Source organism: Nelumbo nucifera, chromosome 7, assembly GCF_055504915.1.
Source record: "Nelumbo nucifera cultivar China Antique chromosome 7, China Antique-T2T, whole genome shotgun sequence".
NCBI classification, from domain to species: domain Eukaryota; kingdom Viridiplantae; phylum Streptophyta; class Magnoliopsida; order Proteales; family Nelumbonaceae; genus Nelumbo; species Nelumbo nucifera.
The window spans coordinates 4,060,880-4,088,869 of record NC_142655.1 but is presented as its reverse complement, the minus strand read 5'-3'; the positions used below and the strand labels follow the sequence as shown (position 1 = coordinate 4,088,869).

Here is a 27,990-nt window from a genome sequence, read left to right as displayed (position 1 = left end):
TATTGGGAGTGGTTGCAAGAGGCCTTCTGGTGTTGTAGTGGCCAACTTGTTTTGTTGGCATACTGCACACTCGGCTATGAAGTTCTGGATAGATGTACGCATGCCTTTCCAATGAAATTGTGTGGCGATGCGCTTTTGTGTTCGTAGGATGCCGGACTGGCCACCTGTGGGTGAGGCATGGAATAATTCCAGGAGCTTTCTGAGATGAGCAGAGGCTGCCGGGATTTCCAGGCGTCCTTTGAAGAAGAGTAGATCATTCATAATTGTGTACCTGGGGTGCAGTGAGGGATTTGCCAATACTTGGGCCTTCAACTGCTGTAACTCCTTATGGGATTGGGCTTCTTTCGCAGTAGATCTAGGAGTGGAGAAGTTGGGGAAGATACTAGTAATTGAAATGACTGTGGGTGCCATGAGAGGGCGTCCGCCACTCGGTTAGCAGTCCCTGCTTTGTATTCAATTCTGTAGTCATACCCCAGTAGCTTGGATATCCAGTGTTGCTGTTCCGGGGATAGAACTGATTGATCCAATAAGAACTTCAGACTTTGATTGTCAGTCCGAATTGTGAACCGTCTACCGATCAAGTAGGATCGCCAACGTTGGACTGTGTTGGAACCCAAACACTCCCTCCAAACCCAACTATGGGAGTGGAGTAGATATTCTCTCCAGAGTTAGTTACACTTAGAACTTTCCAGAGTTAGTTACCCTGCCACCAGAAGATATTCTCTCCATGATTGCACACATGTAGGCCAGCTATATAAGGCACTGATCATATAATAAACAGTGTGAATGAATATCTCTTTACCTCTCTCTCTCTGAGTCATTCTTCTTCCTACCTTCCCCTCTCTTCTCTCCCTTCATCTTCTGTTTCAGGAGGTTAAGCCACCCTCGAAGGGGCTTCCGAGGTGAGCGTTAACTCATCAGACTGCTAAGACTATTGCTATTAATTCTCGCTCATAAACTGATTTGGCCCACTTTTGTGATGTTAAGGCCTTGTTGAAAAAGGCTAGTGGTCGCCCCTCTTGCATGAGAACAGCCCCAACGCCTTGACCCGAGGCATCACACTCAATGATGAAATCTTTTGTGAAATCGGGCAGTGCTAATGTTGGAGGGCTCGCAACTGCCTGTTTCAATTGCTCAAAAGCTTGTTGGGCCTGGTTTGACCAATTAAAAGAGTCTTGTTTCAACAATTGGGTCAATGGGGTAGCTATTAGGTCGTAGTTTTTGATGAAGTGGCAGTAGTACCTGGACAGTCCCAAGAAGGCCCTCAATTCTTTCACACATTTGGGTTGCAGCCAGCCCAGTATACTGGAGATTTTATCTGGGTCAGCCGCTACAGTCCCCTTTTCTACAACATGTCCCAAGTAGTGAACTTGGTTTTGTCCAAAGGAGCACTTGGACTCTTTAGCAAATAGCTGGTGGGCCTCAAGTGTTGCAAGGGTGACCTGTAGATGGTTCAGATGTTCCTCCCAATTGGGGCTATAGACCAATATGTCGTCAAAGAAAACAAGGATGAATTTACGTAAATATGGCCGGAATATGTCATTCATCAAGGCTTGAAATGTGGCTGGAGCACTGGTCAGCCCAAATGGCATGACCCAGAACTCATAGTGGCCATCATGTGTCCTGAAAGTCATTTTGTGAACATCCTCCCTATGTACCCTTATTTGATGATACCCAGCTCGTAAATCCAGTTTCGAGAATATGGTGGCTTGACTGAGTTCATCAAGCAGCTCATCAATGACTGGTATCGGGAATCGGTCTTTAATGGTGATGCTGTTAAGGGCTCTATAATCAATACAAAACCGCCACGTCCCATCCTTTTTCTTGACTAATAGTACCGGTGACGAGAATGGGCTGTGGCTGGGCTGTATTATCCCTTGCTTAAGCATATCTTGAACTTGCTTCTCGATTTCAGATTTTTGAAAGTAAGGGTATCGGTAGGGTCTTACATTGGTCGGGGCTGATCCCAACATGAGGGTGATGCGGTGGTTATGCTCCCGGCGTGGTGGCAGTCCTTGGGGTTCTTTGAACACGTTGCCATAGTGCTGAAGGAGTTATTGTAGGTGGCTTTGGAAGTCTCTAGGCCCATCTGGGCTGCTGTTAGCTAAGGATGGCCTGGTCCAATTTGAGTCCATGTGCATGAATATGGGTTGATCTGGATCTCCTCTTTGCTTTGTCAGTGTTGCAAGACTGATGGGCCTCGGGCCCTTGCATGTTTGCCCTTGTAGATGGACTGTAGAGTTTCCTGATGTGAAGTCCATGGTGAGACGGGCCCAGTCGCAGACCATGGGTCCTAGCTGTCTTAACCAATGAATGCCTAGCACCACGCCCGCTCCACTGAGATGGAGAGGATATAGGTCCACTGCAAATTGATGACCTTGAATCTTTAGTGGTAGGCCCATGCAAATGCTATTGCAAGATAGGCTGTTACCGTTGGCCACATGAACCGTAAAGGCCGTTGTGGGTTGAACCGGAAGTCCCATTTTATCCACCAAGACTTGAGTTATGAAGTTAAGGGAGCTACCACTGTCTATGAGGATTGACACTTGGCGTCCTAGGACCAGCCCTGCAACTCTCATTGTCTGAGGGGACGCAAGTCCTATAAGGGCTTGTAAGGATATTTTAGGCGTGCCATTGGATAGTATTTCCCACCCTGGGTTAGACTCTCCGCAACCGGTGATGTCGTCTTCCTCTTTGGCATCTGTTTGGAGGAGAAACGCTTGTTGTTTCTTGCAGCGATGTCCCGGCCCAAATTTCTCTTCGCAGTTGTAACAGAGACCTTTGTCTCTGCAGGCTTGCATCTCTGCCCAGGTCAGCCGTTTGAAAGGAACCAGTGGGCCTGGGCCCAGTACTCCTTCCTCCTTGTCTGGTGCTGTTGTCCTTTCTTGCTCCCTTCTTGCTCCGGGACCCCATGGTCTCTGCACCTTTCTTGCTCAACTGAACTTGTCCTCATACAATCTAGCTAGTGTTGTCGCACTGATGACCGAAGTGGGCTGCATCGCTTTCACTTCCAGTCGCAGCTCCTCTTTTAGGCCGCCGATGAAGCTTCCCACCAATGCCTTCTCCGTTCACCCTTGGACTCTCACGGCTAGCCTTTCGAACTCCATCTGGTATTCTTTTACTGATCCCACCTACCGCAGCTTTGCCAAATTTTCATCAAGATCTTCGAACCCAGATGATCCAAAACAGACAGTCATGGCGTACGTGAAGTCTGCCCAGGTTTGATGAGGGTGCCCCCTTCTGTACCATTGAAACCAGAGGATAGCTTCCCCTTCAAGATGCGCAGAAGCCAGAGCTACCCTATCTTGCCCTAGTGTTTCATGGTAATCGAAATACCTTTCGGCTCTGAGAATCTAGGGAGTTGGGTCGCCGCCTGAGAAGATGGGGAAGTCGATTTTGGCTATTCTTGTTGCCGCCCTTGTTCTGTAGCTGTTTTCATTACTGCGCTCTTCTTGGCTTCCTCTGTCAATGTTCGTTACCCCCTGCTCCAGTCAAAGGAGGAGAGAAGTGAAGCCTTCCTTCATTTCTTTGAGATCTGAAGACACTCGATGAATCTCTACCTCCATCTGATCCATTCGGGTGTCTACTAACGTGTTTCTTGTGTTGGTCATGCTGGCTCTGATACCAAATTGTTAGGAACCTGCCTAACTCAGGGCTCTTCGAGGGGCCAGCCTCCTGAATTCTTGGAAGAAGAGAGAGGAAAAGAGAGAGAGAGAGAGAGGGAAAAAGAGTTTAATGCTGAAACAATCAATGTCCTATTCCCTTTCCTGCTCTACTACTTATAGTTTTACAATCTTGATTGTTACAGTTGTCACAAGGAAGTTGTTACAAGTGGATGGTTAGTTGTGCTGACGTGGCCTCCTCTTGTAAAACTGCTTAACTGCCTTATGTTGGTCTGTTCCAACAGTCTTGCCAGGAACAACAACTCTTTATTAGTGAGCTAGATTGGAGCTTAAAAATGAAATTACATTTACAAAGAAAAGAAATGAATCAGTGTAACTTGTATGCCTACTGTTATTGAAATTTGGGAGGGAAAAAGAAGCATTGTCTTTTCAGATCTATTTGCTTCAGAGGGCGATTCTACCAAAGTGAAGTTAAAAAGTGAGAAGAAGAATCATCAGATGAGACATGATAAACCAGTAAGACACATTCTCCATTATTAGTGCATGTAATATGCCTATCTAGAAGCATATGCCACAATGGAGGAGATTATAACTAGATAAAAATCTTGCTCAATTTCCAAATAAATGTTCCATATATTGGCAGGAGTAGCCCCCAAATAAATCTAGAATCTGTTTTTTCATGCAACTCCTCGCAAATAAAATCTTGGTAAAAGTGAAGTAGAATATGCCTTTAAAATCATCCTATGCTTTAATCAAAGCAAACCATAATTTAAAGCAAGCCAATGCATATCTACTTGAAAATTTTTTCACTTGTATAAAGTTATAGGGGAAAAGGACCAATAAGGATGTCATGCTATATAGTTTAAAACTATATGCCAATAAGCTCAACACATGAACTTACATGTTGATAGACCATTACTCAAGCAATAAAGAGTTTCAAAATCATGAACTGTTAAGCACCCCGACTTTGTTACTGATGCCAAGTATATTCCCTGAAATTTTCAATATAAATTGACTGTTAAGACAAACAAGATACAGAAAGCATAAATAAAAGTTTAAAAGAAAAGGTAAAAGAAGATACCCAATTCACTTACTAAAGCATGATAAAATGAAAGGCTTCAAACTCAAAAATAAAAGCATTTTAGCCTTGAACCATTATGTAGAATATAGATTTATGTGGATTATTCTATTCATCAAAGACAACCAACTTCAACTACAGAAGAACATGAAAAACTTCTAAAAGATTAATAATACTCTATTATGATAATTTTCTCTGTAAAATCTGATAAACTTGATGGTTAATAGAAAAAATAACAAGAAAATGAAAAGGGGGGACAGATGGTAGTAGAAAATGCAGTAGTCCCTTCAAACACAAGATGAAAACTATAAGGTTCACAATGCTTGTTTTGAAAAGGTAAGGTAAATTTGTTAGACTAAACTTTGAGAGTACAAACAGAAATCTGCTAACAACAAGGCAGGCCTGGGGACCCCCCATTACAAACACCAAATTGACTGATTTCTCAATAACTGAGTAACATTTACATGTTTGAATTCTGGGGTAACTGAAATCCAGGATATCAGTTTACTAACAGCTATCTGTACTAATTCCTCAGGCCTTCTCACTTTATGATTAAATATTCTGTTGCTTCTCTTGGACCAAATAGCCCAGAGCACTGCAGCCGGGATAGAAGTACAGACCAGCTTCCCTCTTTTCTTCAAATTACTGATCTTCCAGCTACAGAGCATATCCTTAACAGTTTTTGGCATGACCCAACATATCCCCACAGCCTTCAAGAAATGGTACCACACCTGGGCAGCAACCGGGCAGTGAATACAGAGATAGTCCATAGACTCTGAATGTGTTTCACAAAGAGAACAAGAATTATTAGGGATCTGCAAGCCTCTTCTTTCTAGGTTAGTTCTGGACAGGCATTTATTTAAAGCTGTAAAATAAGAGTAAACAGAGGAAGAAGAAGAATTTGTTGTATTATTCATCAATCTCGTTTGTATATATACAAGTTACAAATTCTATGTTAGGAAAGAATATATTAGGAAAGAAGACTAATCAAATTCCTACAAATCTGTCCTACAATCAAGGTAAATCATATCTCCTAGTATTTACTTCCTATTTTAGTTATACAGTCTATAACATCATATCTCCCTAGTATTTACTTCCTATTTTAATTATACAGTCTGTAACATCTTCCTATTTTAATTATACAGTCTGTAACACTCCCCCTCAAGCTGGAGCATAGATATTAATCATGCCCAGCTTGTTACAAAGATAATCAACCCTAACCCCATTAAGAGCCTTTGTGAAGATATCTCCCAGTTGTTCTCCCGTTTTCACATAACCTGTGGAAATCAAACCTTGCTGAATCTTTTCACGAATGAAATGGTAATCAATCTCGATATGCTTAGTTCGTTCATGAAAAACAGGATTAGATGCAATGTGAAGAGCAGCTTGGTTATCACACCACAACTTGGCTGGTACTGAAGTTTTAAGACCTACTTCAGTCAGAAGCTGATATATCCACATTATTTCACACACAGACTTGGCCATAGCTCTATATTCCGATTCTGCACTCGAACGTGAGACAACATTTTGCTTCTTGCTTTTCCATGAAACTAGATTCCCTCCAACAAATACACAATAGCCTGAAGTAGACCTTCGATCTTCCTTGGATCCTGCCCAGTCAGCATCTGAAAAACATTCAATTCTAGTATGACCATGATTTCCATACAAAATTCCTCGCCCAGGTGCTCCTTTTAAGTAGCACAAAATTTGTTCTACAGCTGTCCAGTGATTAACTGTTGGAGAGGACATGTACTGACTCACCACACTAACTGAATACGCAATATCTAGACGAGTTACAGTAAGATAATTCAACTTTCCAACCAATCTTCTATATCTCTCAGGATCTTCAAATAATTCACCATCTTTTGTGAGCTGCAAGTTAGGAATCATTGGAGTGCTACATGGCTTAGCTCCCAACTTTCCCGTCTCAAACAACAAGTCAAGTACATATTTCCTTTGAGATAAGAATATTCCCTTCTTGCTTCTTGTTACCTCAACACCCAAGAAGTATTTCAACATTCCCAAATCTTTGGTATGAAACTGAGTGTGGAGAAAGGATTTAAGGGATGAAATCCCTGTAGTATCACTACCTGTAATGACAATATCATCCACATACACAACTAACAAAATGATGCCAGTAGCAGAGTGCTTGAAGAAAACAGAATGATCAGACTTACTTTTCTTCATACCAAAATTCTCGACTGCCTGACTAAACTTTCCAAACCAGGCGCGAGGACTCTGCTTCAACCCGTACAGAGACTTATGAAGATAGCAAACTTTTCCATACTCCCCTTGAGCAATAAAGTCAGGCGGTTGCTCCATATAAACTTCTTCTTGAAGATCCCCATGAAGAAAAGCATTCTTGATGTCTAACTGATGAAGGGGCCAATTATAAGTAGCTGCCATAGAAATAAACAACCTGACAGAAGTAAGTTTAGCAACAGGAGAAAAAGTATCAGAATAATCCACTCCATAAGTCTGAGCATATCCTTTAGCAACAAGACGGGCTTTCAATCGGGCAATGGACCCATCAGGATTGACTTTAACTGTAAACACTCATTTACACCCAATAGCCTTCTTATTTGCAGGTAAATTTACCAAGGTCCAAGTACCATTGTCCTCTAAAGCATTCATCTCCTCAATCATAGCATTACGCCATCCAAGGTGAGAAAGGGCTTCTTTAACAGTCTTAGGAACAGAGATAGAATCAAGAGATGCAATAAAAGAACAAGAAGAGGACGACAAATGATTATAAGACACAAATGAAGATACTGGATAAGTACACTTACGCTTACCTTTACGAAGAGCAATAGGAAGATCATCATTACAGACTGGTTCTGATGACGAAGGAACAGGATCAGTTGAGACTGGATCTGCCGACGAAGGAGCTGGTGCAGAACATGGATCCGGAGGGGTTGGTCACCGAGAATAAACCTGTACTGTAGGTGGCTTAGGCTTGGTAGGAGCAGATTCAATAGGATGTGAACCAGATGATGTGACAGTATAGATTAACAAATCATCATCCTCCCCCTGACTTGAATGAGTAGTAGATGGAAAGAAAGGTGTATCTTCTAGGAAATTAACATCACCTGACACAAGATATCTGTGAAGAGTAGGACAATAACATCTATACCCTTTTTGAACACGAGAATACCCAAGAAAAACACACTTCAAAGATTTTGGATCTAGTTTGGTAACCTGAGGACGAACATCCCGAACAAAGCATGTACACCCAAATACCCTAGGCTCAATAGGAAACAGTGTTTTATTTGGAAACAGAACATGATAAGGAGTCTTATCTTGAAGGACAGATGAAGACATACAGTTAATCAAAAAACATGTTGTGGAAACTGCATCAGCCCAGAAAGGTTTAGGAACCTTCATTTGAAATAACAAAGCTCTTGCAGTTTCAAGAAGGTGTCTATTTTTCCGTTCAGCAACCCCATTTTGAGATGGTGTATCTACACAAGAAGTTTGATGAAGAATGCCATGCTGAAGCATGCAAGTTTGAAAGGATTCTGACAAGTACTCCTTAGCATTATCACTTCTCAATATTTGTACAGAAACATTAAATTGAGTTTTAACTTCAACACAGAAAGCAGAAAAATGAGAAAACACCTCAGAACGATTTTTCATTAAATATAACCATGTCATACGAGAGTAATCATCAACAAAAGTAACAAAATACTTAAACCCAATTTTGGATTCAACTGGACATGGACCCCAAACATCTGAAAGGACTAATTCAAAAGGAGCATTAGCTCGTTTATTGACTCTAGGACTCAAACTAAGACGATGGTGTTTAGCAAACTGACAAGATTCATAATTTAATGACGACAATTTCTGAAATTGAGGACAAATTTGCTTTAACACATGGAGAGAAGGGTGGCCCAACTGACAATGTGCTTCAAAAGGGGTTACAACTCCAGAACAGGCTATGGATCTTGGAACTTGTGTATCGAGGATGTAGAGACCTCCAGACTCATGTTCCTTACCAATAATCTTCTTCGTCGTAAGATCCTGAAATAAACAATAATCAAGAAAAAATGAGACACAGCAATTAAGGGTACGATGTTGTTGGACTAATTGTGCCAGACCCAATAACACAAGATGTTGACCCATCTGCTAAAGTAACAGGAGAGGTAGATTTATGTGACTGAAAGGTAGAAAACAGACTTGAATTATCTGTCATATGATCTGTAGCTCCAGAATCAATGACCCATTTTGAAGAGGAGGAAACAAGACATGTATTGGGTTTACCTGACTCGACGATGGCAGTAACAGGAGTAGATTGAGGTTTCAATGATTCTTGGTACTGAGCAAATTTGGCATATTCATCTGTAAATATCATAACAGACTTCTCAGAAGTATCCGTGGTGGATGCAATATGGGCTGACTGAGTTTTCTTATTCTGCAACTTCCTGCAATCTCGCTTCATATGTCCTGGCTTATGACAGTAATGACACACTATCTCTCCTAACTCCTGTCCACGAGTATTAGTATTCCTGTCATAGTTACTTGACCTACCACTACCACTCATGTATTGTTGTCTCCCTGATTCAGATGTATTATTGCGGCTGACAAGGGCACTACTAGGCTGAACAGGTGGAGAACATTCTGTACGAAGGACCCTACTGAAAGCATCTTGTAGAGAAGAGATCTCTGAACTGGAAAGAATCTGAGATTTAGCAGTCTCAAATTCAGAAGGTAGGCCAGCTAAAAAACTCATAACAGCCATCTTTTCTCGCTGAGCTTGTTGAACAGTCACATCAGTACTAAACGGAAGCAACATATTAAGTTCTTCATATGTTTTCTTGAAATCCATGAAATAGCTTGTAAGAGATCTATCGCCTTTGTCTGCCCTGTAAAAGGCTTTGCACACATCATAAATGCGGGAAATATTCCCCTTTACGGAGTACAAGAACTCTAGATAGTTCATTAATTCCTTAACAAATCCACAGTGAGTGACTAAACCAACCACCTCACTTTCAATGGAGTTGCGTATCTGCAAGAACAAACGGGCATCCTCCCTCAACCAAGACTTTCTCGAGTCATCATTAGGAAGGTCATCAGTCAAATGGTTATCCATAGCAATACTCAGCAAATATAGTTGAACAGATTTACTCCAATCTAGATAATTAGAGCCATTAAGCTTATGCTCAGTTATTTTTGACATCACTGGAATAACATCCGACATAACTACTGATTTCTTGTCTGCCATAATCTCAAAATTCAAATAAACAGAATATTTTGAACACCGAAAATCAACAGAGCACACCTGTTGAAAACACTGGAATGGATATGCACGTAACAAAGCACAAATATGTGCTATACAAGACGAGGCGAGCCAAAAGACAACGACCAAAAAAAATTTTCCGGCGATAGATGTGCCTCCACGTGCCGGCGCACGTGACTGTAGCAGAATCTTCAGGCAGTGCGTGAGACACACGCGCAGGGCTGCTGACTGCCGGACTTTGCAGAGACTAGATGCTCTGACTGCTCCAAGGAGGTGACCCGAAACACCCATAAATTTTCCTCTACCTATTGTTTACTTAAAACAAAAGGGCAGGCAGAGACTAGATGCTCTGATACCATGTAAAATAAGAGTAAACTGAGGAAGAAGAAGAATTTGTTGTATTATTCATCAATCTCGTATGTATATATACAAGTTACAAATTCTATGTTAGGAAAGAATATATTAGGAAAGAAGACTAATCAAATTCCTACAAATCTGTCCTACAATCCAGGTAAATCATATCTCCCTAGTATTTACTTCCTATTTTAGTTATACAGTCTGTAGCATCATATCTCCCTAGTATTTACTTCCTATTTTAATTATACAGTCTGTAACATCTTCCTATTTTAATTATACAGTCTGTAACAAAAGCCATGGTCTAGACAAGGAAATTTGCTTTTGAGGGACTAATTGAATTCCGAACCTGCTTAGAAGGAATCCCTCACTGATACTCTACTGCTGAGACTACTAGCCGTTGATTTTACTAAGAAACTACCCTCGTTGGACCAAGTCCAAATCCACTGGTCATCCTGGTTAAAGTCAATGCTCTGAACCTGTAAAGTTTCCAGCAAGCTCATAGTTTCTTGTACTTCCCAATCAAAAAGGCCTCTTCTGAACTGGGGAACCCAAGTCACCTCATTACTTGAGACTGTGTATAAATCAGCCACCGAAGCATTCTGATTGGAAACACACTGATAGAGAAGGGGAAACTCTTCAGCCAAAGGGTGATCCAAGCACCAATGATCCTTCCAGAATCTAACCATGTCCCCCCTGCCTACTTTAAGACTGATACCCCCTTCAAACAAGGGGAAGAACCTCATTATGCTTTTCCATAAAGAGCAGCCCTAGTTAGGAAGAGGATCTCTTGTTCTCCAGTTTCCCCAATCAACCCCAAGCTTGGTAGCGATAAGGTTCAAAAAATAACTTGACAAACTTTATATGGAACACTTATCTTCTTTTTCTTTTATATTTTTTGAAGAAAATATTTTTTAACTTCTGAAAAAAAAAAACTCTAGTAGTATTTATTCTTCAAAACAGCCAAAGCAAAGTATCAAACCCATACATTTATTGCAAACCACAGAATCCCAATACACCATATTATCAGGCAGAATATTTATTTTGTAAAACCAGATCCTACACCCTCTGCAGGCAAGAACAATATATAACACATATATTAACAAAAAAAGTTTGAACACTGTTAATCAACCAGGAACATCACAAAATGTCTTCACTTGATAAATGATGACACTGCATATGAAAATCCATCATTCACCTTTGTGTCAAATTCCACCCCAGAAATGCCCTCCCTGAAAAGAAATTTATGAGAGAAAAGTTATCCGACATCATATGAAAATAAAATAGATGTCAGCATAAACATAATAACACATATGTATAAAGAACAAAATATAGACCACAGATCAAGAGATGGAAGAACAAACAAGTAGAATATGTTATAGGGAAAGAAACAGGATTACATATATGAAATGATATCACATGCCCATTAGACCATATATAATATAAATATATAATCAATACATGTTTATAAAAAAATCAATACATTTGTAGATAACTAACATAGGGCTAACTCAAACCTTTGAGCATTTTAGTTTCCAATGTGGAACTGAAATATCCCTTTTTTTTGTAATAAATCAAAAAGAAAATTTTATTAAGAGGAAGAAAGAGATTACAAGAAAAAAGGTGATAAGATATCACCCACAATAAAAATAGAAGAAAAAAGACTCGAAGCCCAAAAACCAGCACCCTCGCATTCCCCTTATAAGTTATAACACATTTTTACTTCCCATACCTTAAACCAAAAAATCTCACTAACAAACCACCACAAATGATCCACAGATCTCCCTCTATACCCCACACCCCAGAAATGACTTGAACAATAACCAGCTACAAGTCAAACATCTGCCTTAAAATCATCCACACCCAGACCATTTTTTTCCAACTCCAAAAAGGCTTTTGTTGTGAATTCTTCCCCTCCAAGAAAAAATACCCATGAAGCAAAGGTTCAATAGCAAGCCCAAAATCTCAGTTCGATTGATCCTCATGAGAGTTCTGACATCAATTTGTTTGAGTTAGAGAACAGTTCCTTGTCAGTGTCAAAGCATAAAAAGAATTAACCATTTTTCATATCACAACAACTAAATATCAAGCCCTTTTGCCCTTTTTCACTATCAAAAGAAATGGGGGTTTGAGAATTAATTTTCTAAGGTTGGAAAAACCCCTATCCTGTTGCAAGAAGCTCAAAGGGAACATTGGGGATCATTTTAGAAACTAAAGACCATTGCTATGGGTTGCTGAGGGACCACTGGAGGTCGAAGCATCATTCAAAGATATTGCTGTCTCATCATATTTATATAAAGGCCACTACTAGTGTTGTAAGACTTGGACTAGACCGGATTGAAATCTTTTAAAACATGGAGGCATGACTTGAGGTGTTCCACTACCTGGAGGCATGAGGCATAGTTCAGAGTGCAAGAGGTGTAAGACTCCCAAGCACAAGGAGGCATAAACCTCCTCAAGAGGAGGGAGATGAAGAGTTCTTGTTTCTCTTGTGTGCAAGACGTGCATGAGGCGTACACCTCATAAGCATAAATGCTTCCAACATACACCTCAGGGTGTTCCGGGGGCACCTCGCCTGGAGTCATACCTCCGGGAGTATGCCTCCCATGCCTTTTAAAACATTGATCGGACAGTTGAATTGGTGACACAGTGGCCCAATGCCCTTTCTGGGTCTTGGTTAAATAATGGTTTTCATGTTTTGAAAGGGCTAATTTCCCAGTTAACTGGTAAAACTGTGACCCAGTGAGCATTCCAGTTTTATGTCCAGTTCAAATCTTAAAACATTGGCCATCACTCAATGTTAGTCCCAGGTATCTGGGGTATTCAGAGGGGTGGACTGGATAATAATACAGTCCATAAGCTCTTTTGGAATAACCACTCTGTCCTAAACAAAGCAATAAAGATGCATAATACCTTTCAAGAAAAGATGTAATGGACAAAAAGCATAATATTTCCCTCTGTCTCTTTGATGGAAATGATTCGCCATTAGAATTTCAGTAGTGCCTCAATGACTGATTCTCAATCTGCTCTAACCAAAAAGACAATTTTCCCTGGGAAGCTAAAGTGCTAAACAAAAGGAAAAGGTATTTATAGAAAAGAAAACCACTAAGTTGCATTTGGATGGGAGAGGAATTGATGTTGGAGGTGGAATTGAGGAGACCAATTCCTCTTGTCTCCAGATTTCCCTGTTTCGATCCATTTCAGAACTTAAAGAAATTAAGCTGATATAGGCTTTAGTTTTTGAATTTCACATTTCAGCAGAATACTGGGGGTTAGTCATTTCAAATATGCAGAAAAAAGATTCTACAATCCAAGAACATATAGTCCCATCTCCATAACCTTTACTTTTGTTGCAATTTATACCCCCCCTTCCCACACACCCACACACACACAAACACAGCCCCCAAAAAAAGTATGGACACATTAATACTTTCTAATCATACTTTTCCTAATCATCTATATTTATTGCATGATCCTAGGTTCATTTTCTACCAAAAAAAAATATCCTAGGTTCATTTGCATACCAACCTCAAGATCAGCACAACAAAGTTGGCTCCTTTTGCCCTAAAGGAGTTTGAACAATAATAAGGCAATTTCAGATTAAAGGGCGTCAATCAGCATGCTTAGATCATAATACTCTAATTGTTAGGTTTTATGTCTTCTACTTGCTGACTTCCAAAAATTTTCATTTGCCAACATCATATTGTAGGTAGCTATTATTAATTTGTGTCAATTTTCATCATATTGTACGTTTATGATTCCAGTTGATTGGTCAGGTGTTTTTCGGATATTATCTTTTCCATATCATTGTCGAACCCTGGACAACCACACCTTCTGACATAATTATCCACATCATGGACAAGAATGTTAAAACTGTGCTTCAAGTGATGATTGTAGGCGGTTAGGGGAATAAGTAATGTTACGTAAAGAATGTAGAGCACTGGATAATGCAAAACAGAGCACTAACCTTCTAATAGGCACTTGGTTACTTGTACTGGTGACATTACCAACTCGATTCATCTGCAAAACAAATTCTGATATTTCAATTCATTCCGTAAAATACATAAACAATCAGGTTTCAGGAATCAAACGCTGAAAGCTGGATGATGAAATTCCATACGTGCGTTGGGCATTTTGCTCCGTCAATATGGTATAAATGACCAAAAGCTCCAATCTACCAATAAGAATATAGCACAGAATTCAGTACTGTGGTAAAATCAACTCCGATTAAATCAGTTGACAGACACACCGATCAGAGGTTCTTCATTCAAATTCGAGCACAAATAGATAAAAAAGGTGTACCTCGGAGTAGGAATCAAGCAACAAACTAGAAATTTCGTGGCGATATTTGGAAGATAACATGCCATCTAGTTCCACAATGCTCCTCTTCCACCTGGGCCTTCAATGAACAGCAATGCTCGGTTCAATACTTCTTACAAATGAAGAATTATATCGACTATGTATGCACCAAAATTTATAAAAGCAAAGCCATCAAGAAAAGCTAAGAGAGAGCGATGTTAAGAATGTTACCTTCTAATGGGTTTAGGATTTTCAGGCGAAGGTGAGAGAGGAACTACGTATTTGTCCATTAGGAAGTAACAGTGATGAATCCGAGCTCCGACGGTTGAATGCTTAGACGGGTGGAGAGAGCTTCAGAGGGGATTTTATTAATTTGAGGCAGTTTCTATGGTTGGGTTTCCCGCCTTCCGCTTCCGCAAGCTCGCTTCCTTCATCCCTGGTATTTGCCGCGAAAGCTCTTTTATAGTTTTAAATTTTAATTAAAGTTTTGGGTAAATTGCCGTTCCAACACCTTCCAACTTGAGCAGTGTCCGCAGATTTCCTTATAGAGCGCATCTCACGCCGACCCCACAGGCACATCTCACCGTGCATGAAAAGCATCTCCCACATAAGTACGGGAGATGTTCTCGATACATGGCGGAATGTGTCTGTGAGATTAGAGTGAGGTGCGATTTGTAAGAAGCAGATCCAGCCTCATAAGACAGATATCCACCATGGACATGTGTGTACTGGAGACATATGTTGGATCGTGTTGGAACAGTTAATAAAGATAGGATAAATTACAGGAAGCCACCCTGTAGTTAAGGGGTAGTGATTCTTTAGCCCCTGAACTTTGTTTTGAAACAAATAAAGAACCCTCATGAACTTTTGGATTCTTGCCCTATTAGCATTCCGTCAGTTAAATTTTTGATATATTCTTTTAAATATTTTAAATGTCTCAAATTAATCTTATGTTATTTTATGAGAGCATTTGCCCTGATTTTTCTAAACTTTTAATTCTAACATGTTATTCTTAATTCATTTAACAAAAACCATTCTAAACCCCTTCAAAATGAGTGGTTCAGCAGCAGCCTCTCGAGAATAATTTGTACTTTAGAATAGCTATTTTCATCATTATGATAATTGTTGTTATTAACCACATAGAATCTCAAATATACAATTTAGTAATTTTACTTTCACCACCAACAATGCTTGCCGGTTAGGGGGCAAAGTGCTGAAATATAGAAATTCGAAGGGATTTTTATTAGGGATGTCACGGTTTTTGCAAATCTCCGAACTGCAACGAAACCGATGAACCAACCTTTTTTTTTTTTTTTGACTGGTTTAGTTCTCGATTTTTTATATTTATAATATATATTTTATAAGTAAATGTCCAAATATATATAATATCTTATATTATAAATAATAAATAATATATAGTATATTATGAATATGCATTTTTATAATATTATATATTATAAAATAAATTATTATAAATAATTAAATATAATGTATGATATATATTAAATATATAAATACATATACCAGTTGGTTCGATTAACCACCATTTTTTAGGCTAATAAAAAATCAAACTAGTCTTTTAATTTTTCAAAAATACCAAACTAAAATTAAACTGATCAGTTCAGTTAACCAAAATTTTCGATTCAAAAGGTGAAGTATTACCACCCTTTAAGTACAAGATAAGTTAAGATCTTCTGCCAATAAAACATGCTCCAACCCTCTATTAACTTGATCTAACACGGCACATCTCACTATGAGATTGGACCCCACCATGTATGAAATGTGTGATGTAAGATTATATTGATAGAGAGCTGGAATGTGTTTTTATTGGCAGGTGATCTGGATTCGTATCCCAACCAAACCCTGGTAACAGCGAGATTTCATCCTTACAAAAAAAGATACAAACATGTCATACACACCTTTAAAACATTTCTCTTATTACCTTTAATGGGCCATGTCACAACCTTTATTTTGTAGTGAGGCCTTGCAGTGCATTGATAGGCCTATTAAAGTTAGTGAAAGCCCGTCGCATTGATGGGCCAATGTTGAGAGTCCAGAACTCTAGATCTGCTGTGTGCACATGCTATGCATAGGATATTAGGACATTGTAGCCACACATCGTGCATGGGATGCGGGCAGCGTTCTGTGTACAGCAGATCCGTGCTCCAACGTTCATGGTAGGAGCCTTCACACGAATTTCATAAAAAATTTCAGGTTCTGTTTGTTTACAGATTTGCACATCTGACATAAAACTTACGCTCATTGGCAGTATAAATTTTGCACCCAAAAATGAAGCAAAAACTGCAGTTTTATCTAATAGTAATGTTCGCCCCAGTCTAAAGATGCAAGTAAGAAAATGGGAAGAAACAAAGAAGCAAAGTAACTAACTAATTAGGACAAACTATAAAAGCGGAATACAATAACTCAATAACCCAGACTGAGGAATGCTGTTATTATTAGCAGCATTAGCATCATTTTACATTAATAAAAGACGTCTTCAGCCTCTCTTTCTCTCTCTCTCTCTATAACTTTATTTGTCAAGGATTTGAGGCACTGCATCCCGGTCTACATACCCACCTGACCTGTATTTGAGAATAATTTTCAATAGCATCAATACACATTTACAAGTGTTCATAATTTAAATGTGATATTAAAACAAAACAGAACAGTGAAATAGGATTCATGTAGCCGATCTATAGAATTTGGATAAGGCTTAGATGATGATGATGATGATATTTACAAAAAAAAAAAAGGTTGGTCAGTACTGCATCTAGAGCCTAGAGGCACATTTTCCTTTGGGAGAAGTACACTGTAGCCAATGCAGAATTCTGAAATTACAGCCTCCCCCCATAGTCTACTAGTAGCCTCCCCTATAAACCGCATCCTGTCTGTGGATTTTGCATCAATCCAAGGTCAGGATTCATCCTCCCTGTATGGTGGGGTTAAGAAAGCTGAGCTGGGCTGATTAGTCATTCTCCCCTTTCCTTCTCAGAGGAGGCATCTATCAACATCCAATTATACAGTTATGATGCCTCTTCATGAGCTGGGCTCAGGGTTAGTTTTTGCCAAATTTTGAATGGGCTCCAACCCGTCCTAAAGTCCGAGCTTGAAACAGTGTAAAGCCCGGCCTATAAACAGGTTCAAAGTGATGATATAAATAGAGGAGATGCTTACATGGTTCAAAGTTGAAAGCACATTTTGCTGGGAGTTGCATGGCCACATTGCGATCAACGCCTGCTATTGGAGGGCCACTCACGAGCATACACAGGCAAGGCTGCCCAAGCATCCTGACAGCATTGCAGCAACCCTCAGTTGGTGGCAGGGGGCTGAAAGAGGTTACAGCAGGTCTGCATGGTATCAGCTGGACAAGGGCGGCGAAGAATGTGCTGCTGCATCCCTGGCCCATTCCATGCTCCACCATGCTGGCCATGGCCACCATGAACACCAGAAATGTCACCACCTTAGTACTCCCAACCTTCATGGCTGAATCCTACCTCTTCTGTCTCTATTTTGAGAATCCTCTCCAAGAAATGATCATTCGTCCACAAGGTTTTATATACCCAGGAAATGGCTCATTATTATCATGAATCGTGCACTGTTTTCCTAACCTAAACCATACTGCTTCATGCCGTTTTTGTGTGCTACCCTTGCTTTAGAGCTGAGTGCATTGAGCATAGCAAGTTAAACCGTTTCTTAACTCATATTTCATGACAGATATCATATCTTTTCCATATTATAGTCCAACCCTGAATAATATATATATATATATATATATATATAAAAGAGAAAGGTGCGTGGTTTGAAGTATCGGTATTGGATAAACCAATGATTCAATGACGTATTAAACTGGTTCACGAATTCTGACCAAAGAACAGAACAGAAATTTTCAGATGAATATTTCTTTTCTGCACTGTATTCTCAAACAGATTCTTTGATTCCAATTCTGAGGCAAAGGAGCAACTTCCCCTAGTCAAGCTAATTGGGTAACTTTCTACTGTATAGATCAGATGAAAAATCAGCTCACTTAGTTTGAACTGGGAATAGTGATCAATGGGATGGGGATGCTCCCACAGTGTGAGTCCAGTTGCCAGTGCTGAATTCTCATCCACTTTAGAACTTTGGGAAAATGAGTTTAAAGCTGTTTTTTTTTCCTGACAAAGCATCTCCAGTTGATATTCATAGCTAGATTTAGTATGTATTTGGTTCCATTAACGTTTTTTCATTCAACATTTGTAATTTATTTGCTTGCAATACTGAAAAAGGTAATAATTACAATTGTTTATGACAACTAGGCGCTACTATGCTCCACATCAGCGTAACAGTGAAAAAACGCCTAACCATTTGTGGAAGCTGTAAAAAACAACTTCCCCAAATGGTAGGCATGCACAAAAATAGAAGTCCACTTTTGCCATTCTCGATGCATTCAAAAGAACAAGAGAGGATAATTGCTGGAAGTGGCACCTAAGTGGCAGCATTTATTGAATAAATGCCCACAGAACCAAACACCCTGTTAATCTGCAGTGCCTAATGCAATGCATCATGGACTTCCATCAAGGAGAAACGGATTGGATATTAACTGATTAGTAAAACCTTCCAACCGTGCATGTGGTTATTTAAATATTTCAGTTCTCACTATTTCAAGGAGAGGAATCCCAGCATACATTTTCCTAATAGAAACAACCAATCCTTTAAAAATGAATGAGCAAGCGAAGTAGCAAACCAGAAATGTCGATCAAGGATACATATCGTATTATATCATGTATATTGTATTGGTATCAATGGCCCTCGATACTCGAAATAGTGAGATATTGGGGGCTTTTGAATGTTTCAGATGTTAGGAGTCATCCTCAGTAGCCTATCCGTCAATTATCAGGCTGAAAAAAAAAAAAAAATTAAGAATCCACTGTTTGAAATGCACGAGATGCAATGTTTTCATATCGTGCCTGTCAATATTTTAAACCTTGGTCTAGTCCAGTTGAATCCAGTTCAACCAGCATGTCTGGTCTGGTTTCTAAAACATTTACAGGAAAAAAAAAAGTTATTTTTGTCAAAAGAGAACCAAGAAAAGAAAAGAAACAGCCAACATTGTGAATAAAATCATGATCATTCAGGGGTCTTCCCACCAGTTCAGTATATGTTCAATACATTTTTTGAATTTCCTAGATGAACATTCCAATAAGAAAAATCACATGTAATATATACCAAGGCCTGTTCTGGTCAGAGAACAATGAGACTTCACTATTGCATTCCATTCCCTTGTGAATTCTGTTAGATCCTCAAAAAAAGCGAAAGGCCTTATCAGAAGCCAACAACTTGCTTCATCCCATTGCAGTTTATCATTTTTCTTCTTTCTTTCCTTTTAGATTGATTACTGCAAGCTCTAGTTCGACAAACTCTCCTGCACAGATGGGTGGATACTTGATAGCTAGTGGGGAATCTTTGAAGTGACCCAAAGGCTGTAGCATGGCATCGGATGCAATGTGTGAAAACAACTGGTTAACCAAAAAGGGAAACATTCAACATTTAGTCTATGAAGCTCCAAATAAAATGACCATCTTTAACTTTTAAAAGGGTTAAATTTTTGAAGCAGGTAGTTGGCTTCACTCACTGTTGAAGAAACTCTCCACAGGCTGTGATTTTGTTGCTGTACTAGTTCAATTGCACTGATTGTTCTACTAGTCACAACAACCTCATGCATTCCTGCCAAGCACTCCCCTCCAGTCAGCCATTCTAGCTGCAGAAAAGGCAGAAGAAAAACTCCTAAACATAATATCATGTACCATAGCTGGGGAAATTTCTTTTTCACCTTTTGCCAAGAAAATTGGTTGATGAAAAGCAGACTTCAAAGAAATACAAGCAAGTGCAACTAAGAAAATATGCATATTTGGAAAAAAAATAAGGAAGAACATTGGGAAGAGAGAAACTGAGACAAAATTCCAATTTTTACAAGAAAAAACTCTTCCATTTTATATTAATCATGATCCACACAAAATACATGAATGGATTATACTTAAATTATAATGTTCATATAAAAAGAATTATTGTTATTATGACCCAATACCAGAAACAACATTTCAAAAGTACTGTTTCCTTCACTACCAACAATATGGTGCATGTGCTATAACATCTGGACCATACCAATGAGCTAGGAGATGACTCCTGCAGTAACGGCTTTGGAAAATCAGAAACTTGTAATCAAAAGAATTTATCATCATTCAAATCTTTCTGGATCTAACAAAAAAGAAGCAGATGATATGGTATTAGAATCAACAAGGTTTGCACTATGCACTTTGCAGGGTTGTTGATTCAATCAATTCAATGATGTGAACGATAAAGAACCATCTTCTGCTTTATTATATAGTATAGATGAGAGTATCTGACATGAAAGCATTTCAAAAAAAAAAAAAAACGAGTCCTTGTTAAATGGCACCACCAGCAAAACTGCAGCAGAAGTTCTGTGCTCAAGTGTAAACTTCCGACATGACTTTACATGCCACTTTTAAATTACACTTCATGCACCCTCCCTGCTGGAATTATTATCTGAGAACCCATCAAATTACGCCTATTAGGGCTGTCAATGATACCCAATTATCTGAATCTGAAGTTGAAATTCAATCTGATTAAACTAGATTTGGGTCTAAAAAATCAGATCCGTTTAATTGGATTGAATTTGGATCCACCCCAATCCAATTCAATGAAGACCAAAGTCCAACAATATTAGTAGGTATTTACATATTTATATAAAATTAAAATACATTTAACAGCAAAGTTAGTTTACATATCATATTTTCATTTAAAGCTCACAAGTTTCATGGAAGTTATTTTTAATTCATTTATTAATTATATAGCATCTATGTTGTTTCTAATGAATTTATTAATAAAATATAATATAAAATTTTGGTAATTTTTTAGTTTAATTTATTAATCATACAGAAAATCTGAATCTGATCTGAGTTTAATCAGAATCTGATGGGTAAGATTTTATTAGAATTTGAAAATTAATAGGATCAAATTCAAATCAAGGCATACCCAATTCCAAATTAGCCCATTTATAGCCCTATAGCCTATGTCTTGCCCTAAAACTGAAAATATGGATTCTTGATCAGTGATCAAGCACCGATTATCAATGACTGTTCTGTTCGTACCTGCTTCCCTGACTGTATAAGGAGACATCCAACTGGAACTTTCACTTCTACTTTTTGCCCATTTCTCAACCAAATATTTAGACCAGGGAATCTGCTCCTGCCATGTATTGTTAAGAAGTTAAGGTCATAGTGATATCCTGCAAAAACAGTCCCCTCCTGTCCATAACGTTGCAGATCACTACCAGTAGGTGCAAGTAAATGGGGTCCCTGATGTTCCAAAACGAAAATATTGTCAGAAAATGTGAACCCAATTCTTCTAAAATTGAGGGATAATTCATGTAGGGAAATGATTATGAAATAGTACTAGTAGTAGCAATTTCAATAAAACCAAATAATTAAGAATGCAAGTAATAAATTTTGAATAGCAGCTTTATGCCAACTTAACTGTATACTGCAAAATTCCCTTTTCCAGTTCACATACACCTAGAGAAATCCTACCTTAATATAATAGTAACATTTATTGGATAATAGAAATTTGAAATTCATAAGATAGTTATATGACTTGTATCAAATATAATTTTCTAAACCACATAAAGGATATCCCTTGTGTTTTGGAGTTCCTAAGCACCCATTCTTATCAATGTTCCCATGTCAGTATATGATCAATCACAAGAAATAAATAAATAAATACTTTACAACTTGCAAACAGATGAAAGTTTATCACCATATTAGGCATTAATTTTTTTTTCTCAATAGGCATTAACTTGTTTTGCACCCTGAAAATAAAGCAACTAATCAAGGTTGGAGATAAATTTGTAGAGCTATGAGCTCCATTTATGAATGTGAACTAAAATGGTTATTCTTGTCAGAAAAGACAAGAGTTTAGCTCTACCCATGCTGTTAGAAGAATTTCTCTCAATTACTAAATGAGAATGGCATAATTGATCGGTGATGTGAATACCCGTATGAAGGACTTTAATCTGAGATTCAGTGGAACCAACATCCTTAATTAGACCAGTATACGTCAAAAGAATGGTCGTCACACTTAAGGAAGATGCCATACAAGTGGGACAGTGGTTGAGCCTACAACTGAATCTAGAAGTGCCGTCAAACTGAATTCTGTATGCATCATCTATGAAGATATTTCATTCTCAAAATTTCTTTTGTTTCTCTTCCCACACTGCCCATAGGAATGCGTGGATGATGGTTTTCCAATGGATTTTACCTCTGCCACCATTCCCTCCAGGTACTCAGCATACCACAGATGTTACCTAGGGCAACCCATCATTGAAGCCCTTCCAAGTTTAGAAAAAAAGATGCCAGAGTCTCCTAATCAAATCACTATGCAAGAGGAGATGAGTGGCAGATTCTCCATTGAATAAACACAATACACAAACATGAGGGAGAATCGAAGATCTAGCACCACTTTGGGAATCCAAATCCTCTTTTTTCGAAGGAGATCACAAATGATGTTGATCTAACCCTCCCAAATAAAGGAGATTCCAAGGAGAGCTGTTGGAATCCAAAACTTATTTATTGGTATGATACTTGACGCATAGTTACAAATGATAACATCCAAAAAGGATTTAGCTAAAAACATACCCAATGCAGAGAGAGACCGGAGACCAAACATGATAATTGAGAGCAAAGGAGAAGAATAAATTAGAGAGGAAATATAGAAGTGAAACTAGATCACCCTTGGGGGGGGGGGGCAGAGATCAAGGTTCCAAGAGAGATATAGTCTCCTAGTGAAATGATTGAGGAGATCATCACATCCTTGGAGTGGGGGAGGCTAAAGATGTTAGGGAAAGTAGGGTTAAAATGCCAATCATCTCACCACAGGCCCAAGGCTGTCCTTCTCTAGAAGGAAACTCCAAAGCCATTTGCCTATTAGAGCAGTGTTCTTGTGAGAAATGCAAATCAAAAGTGGAGGTGTTGCATTGAGGTTGCAGACTCATAAAAAAGCTTGAATACTTCCATGAGATCACTTATCGCAATATCCAAGCATTCCTAATAAAATGCCATTGAGAACCAGTAGGACCAGGTAAAGCTAATTTCTTGTTCTTGATCATCTTTCATTCATGAAGATCCTCGTGATGAGAAAGACAACATAGATACTTGGTAAGAGTAGACATTCAGACATGGATAATTGTTAATCTTAATTACCTGCTTCATAAGTGAAGTGAATGCATCCTTTGGCAGCCCAAACCCAATTGCTGCCATTTCAGCAACAGCCTGAAAAGGAATTTTGAAGTAAATAACAAATTTAAAGTGTATAAGCATAAAGGGAAGGAGAAAAGAAGCAAAAGCACAGTGCTTGACCTCAATTGCAGAAATCATTTTGTAACCCCAAGAATCCATAGTATCTTTCCATTCAGGAAAACCTTCAGGTATAACAGGTTCAGAATTAAGTTCCTACACATTAGGATGCCAAGTCAAAATATATAGTTATTAGGGTGTATTGGTAAATATGACAAAAAAAAACACCAAAACAAAATGGGAGAAAAAGTTATGATACCTGAAACCGGGTGTTAGATGGCCGTGGACCAACTCTCCACATGTATCGCCATTTGGGGTCTGGTCCTACAGGAGTGGATGGTTGATGCTCCTTTGGCATTGCTTTTATTTTTTGTTGCATTTCCACATCTACCAGACTCCGTGGAATCTCTACCCTTTCAGGAGTTACACCAACCTGTTATTCCAGATCAAACAAAACTTCTTCAAATAACCCAGAGATGCAGTTAGTAATGAAGCTGTTAAGATTCTTAATTCTGCTTAGTACTTGAGGAAGTTCATATCTTCCATTGCTCATTCCATAACAATGTTGAAAGCTAACATGGGAAAGAATAAGGAGGAAAAAAGATGATGCAATTAAAGATAAGTACCCTGATTCATTTATTCATTTAATGGGAGAAATTTGTGTATTATCAGAAGTAAAATAATTATGTGGGAAGACATAGCAATAAACAAACAAAAAAAAAAAAAACTGCCTTTTGGAATGACTAATAGCATTCCTTATTTGAGGTGGTAAAATAACATCGTTTTAGAGATTATTAGATGTAGTTGGATTTGTTTCTGTCTTTTTTTCTTTTGGCTTCATGGGGCTACACAACGGGGTAGCCTGTCCCCCATACCCATAACCCCAAACACTGGTGGCAACAGGATTTGTTTCTGTCATTTTAACTTTGAAATTTGTTTATGGTCAGCACCAGACACAATGTTATTGATTAATAAAAGAATTTTATACAAAAATGACTGTGTGCTAAGCACTCATTTTAATAGGCTAGCATCCGCTACTCATCCCACTTGTATCATTTATATATTATGCATATTACAATCCAACCCTCGGGGGAACAAACCCCCCCAATACAGCTTATTCCTATTTATCCCTTGCCTTACTAAGGCAACATCCATACAATTAGCTAATCTGAACCTAACTATATGTTCTTCTAACCCCCTTAACAATAGATTTTTCTTCCCTCATAAAATGCCTATGTTTCCAGGAAAATGTAGTTATTTTTGAGCCAACTTACTACCACCTTCAAACCCCCTTCCACCACTACCTTTCTGAAATTAGGGATTTAAGCATTTAGCCAATCCCAATGACTGTAGCCGTTAATAATTCAGCCCTTGTACAGTCCCCATACCCTATGGACTTAGAATAGCATTTTATCTTTGAAATTATCTATTCATCAATAGTCTAACAAAAAAGAAATAGATAGTTAAGGAGCTTTATCAACTTAAATTGATGCACTGAGTGGTTAGAATGCATAAATGGGAGAAGGAAGGTTGATCTGCAATGGCTAGAAGACAGTACAATTAAGCTACAGCTAAGTACGGCAGTTTGTAATCATCTAGTTTATTTCAGGCGTCCTACTGACCAGGAAATAGGAGAAGGAACTGATAGAGCTGAAGCTTAATTGCATGATATGAAATATTCAGAGCCAGAAAACCAATTTGGTTATTGTTATATGGCTTGCACGGTTCTGAGAGCAGGCAAGCAACAATAAAAGCCTACATTACTAAGTTGACCCCTGATGTCTAAAAGAGAAAGCCCTTCAAGTCCACCCAAAGGTGTGATGACATTGATGATGAAATTAACACCAAATTACAGGGTAGTTAGTCGAAGCCACGGTTCTGGATGAAAACATATACATTTTCAATTGGTGCCAAGGTGGTGCTCTGGCGATGCCGTGATGGTAAAAGTGAATTATAAGAAACTGAGAAGAAAAGCTCAAAGGAAGATTCCAGTGACAGACTGTTCATTTTGGTTGATGTACTGAAAATTGCAGTCTCACTCAATAAGATCTACTTAATTAAGTATAGTAAACTTACTTCTCCAATTTAGTTGTTTATCTAATTGAATCCTTGTCATTTGCCTATAAATAAAGTTCCATGAAGTTCAGGGCCAAATCGATCATTACAAACAGAATTGAGAAGCGTAAATCGCTATAATTTCAACAGCTTAACAAATATCAGTGCTAAGGCATACAATAAACAGCGGAGCGAGAAAACTTCCAATAAGAAATTAAATAGAAAGTATAACAATCAACGGATATAGCAAAAGGAAAACTATAGAATAAGAACAAGAAAAGATTTTTTTTATAGAGACCTGATAATGCAGACGAGGACGTCCCTGAAGACGCTTGAATTCGTCGGGTTTCTCGAAGTAAGTCTCCATCATGTCGATGAAGCGATCGTTGTCTTCCGAAGAGCATCTGGGATCGTTCACCAACAAAGCCCCTGTTTCGCTTAGGATCCGACTGACCTCCAAGCAGAGGCTCTTCAGTTGTGGGTCGAGCTCACTCTCTAGACATGGCGGGTGATCGCCGGTAAATTTAGCGGAAATTTCCAAGTATGGGGAAAGATCTATGACGGGGAGCTCCATCGCTTGCACAGTATCAGAATTCAAAACCTTCCACTTTGATTCACACGGAAGCGATCTCAACTGCAATGGAGGGATAGTTTTTAGATACAAAGATGGATAGTGGCGTAAAGCAAAAAAACATGTATATAGAAAAGAAATTCGTCGAACTATGTGCTCTTTATTCCGTTACGTCTCCTCTCTTTTATACTAAAACCATTTGGATTCTTTGATTCGAACTCCAATCTGCTGTATCCATGATCCTACGTGTAGAATCCAATCAATCCCCAGCTAAAAGATTCCAATCCAACGGCCTAATCCTTGAAAGAACCAATTAAGCTGTCCTGAGAGACAACTAAAATGATTAAGTGTTAATTAAGGAGATAATCACAACGCTTAATTGATTATTCCCGTTTTAAGACCGGTGGGAAGTGGGAACTCTTCAGCCTGTGGGTACGCATTAAGCCCTTTTATTTATTTAAAGTGCAAACGGACAACCAATAGCCGGTATCATCCAATAAAGTGAGTGGAGGAAGATAATTTCACTTGCCAATTTCTCGTATGCGGATCTCCTACCAACTAAAGAAAACGTTCCGGCCTCACGCGCGATCCCGTGTCTCAGTGTCGCATCTAATACATGGAGGGTTCCCATACATAAAATGGTTAAATTTTTTAAATAACCCTTATATTTTAGTTAATTGACTATCTTTATTCTTATTTTTTGAAAATTGATTAAGTATATTCTTACTGTTTTTGATAATTGATTATAATTTTCCCTTTAAATTATATATATTTTTTACTTATCACAGTTAATTTTTGTCTGTCTATGATATCATTTGACTCAAACTACTAACCCACAATCTAGAAAGAAAAATAGTTTGATTTCTAGCATTTCCATCATTGATATTAGAGATGTACCCAATATAATGAATGCATAATATTAGAGATGTACCCAACATTTTATTTTATTTATAAATATACATTAGATATGTGCCCAAAATTTTTTCTATCTTTTTTTTTTGTGATTCTTTGTATTTTCTATTATTAAAAATTTTATTATTTGATTATGACATCATTTCATTTCTAGAAATATTTTGAATTTGTCATTTAATTTTCAACATTAATAAAAATACATCTTACATTTCATAGTTATTTAATTTAATTTTTTATTATTTACTTATGATATTATTTATTAATCCATTTGACCCCAAATGGTCGAATTGCTTGTCTGCCATCAAGAGGGAAAAAAATGGTTTTGTTTTCAAATTACTTTTCAAAATATTTATTTTTATACTATTAAAATTAATATTATGGATTTAATTACAAGAATTTAATGATGGAAAAAATATATCTTAAATATAGGATTTAATGAGAGAGAATAGGAAAATATTTTTATTTCCAATTGGTTTTAAATTTTACATTCCATTTCCATCATTAATAAACACATTTTT

At 38.2% G+C, this 27,990-nt stretch overlaps 3 protein-coding genes across 6 annotated transcripts in view; all 3 read right to left on the bottom strand.

Moving 5' to 3' along the window:
- LOC104597494 (Transducin/WD40 repeat-like superfamily protein) overlaps positions 1-15,027 on the bottom strand; it is a 40,497-nt gene extending 25,470 nt beyond the window's left edge. For both annotated transcript variants that reach the window (XM_010259071.3, XM_088892376.1), the window contains exons 1-6: positions 14,822-15,027; positions 14,594-14,690; positions 14,412-14,465; positions 14,259-14,311; positions 11,490-11,523; positions 4,525-4,615 (exon numbers count right to left, since the gene is read on the bottom strand). In XM_010259071.3, coding sequence (XP_010257373.1) covers positions 4,525-4,615; positions 11,490-11,523; positions 14,259-14,311; positions 14,412-14,465; positions 14,594-14,690; positions 14,822-14,880 — 388 coding nt within the window. In that variant the 5' untranslated portion in view covers positions 14,881-15,027. The remainder of the gene's footprint in view (positions 1-4,524; positions 4,616-11,489; positions 11,524-14,258; positions 14,312-14,411; positions 14,466-14,593; positions 14,691-14,821) is intronic.
- A 1,830-nt stretch (positions 15,028-16,857) lies between these two features.
- Positions 16,858-18,288, bottom strand: LOC104597758 (protein LIM3). Its single transcript, XM_088891003.1, has one exon. The coding sequence runs from the start codon at positions 18,069-18,071 to the stop codon at positions 17,646-17,648; it is 426 nt and encodes a 141-aa protein (XP_088747129.1). The 5' UTR covers positions 18,072-18,288; the 3' UTR covers positions 16,858-17,645.
- A 1,387-nt stretch (positions 18,289-19,675) lies between these two features.
- On the bottom strand, positions 19,676-26,713 carry LOC104597495 (2-oxoglutarate (2OG) and Fe(II)-dependent oxygenase superfamily protein). 3 transcript variants are annotated; one of them, XM_010259074.3, is made up of 7 exons: positions 26,288-26,713; positions 24,194-24,367; positions 23,998-24,090; positions 23,842-23,910; positions 21,736-21,942; positions 20,199-20,324; positions 19,676-20,082 (listed from the first exon to the last, which is right to left on the bottom strand). In XM_010259074.3, the coding sequence occupies exons 1-7, from the start codon at positions 26,561-26,563 to the stop codon at positions 19,927-19,929; spliced, it is 1,101 nt and encodes a 366-aa protein (XP_010257376.1). In that variant the 5' UTR covers positions 26,564-26,713; the 3' UTR covers positions 19,676-19,926. The 3 variants fall into 3 exon arrangements, with proteins under 3 accessions (XP_010257376.1, XP_088748028.1, XP_088748029.1); XM_088891902.1 differs by having other exon boundaries at positions 19,676-20,046; positions 26,288-26,711; XM_088891903.1 differs by lacking the exons at positions 19,676-20,082; positions 20,199-20,324 and adding an exon at positions 20,669-20,821 and having other exon boundaries at positions 26,288-26,709.
- Between the last annotated feature and the right edge of the window lie 1,277 nt (positions 26,714-27,990).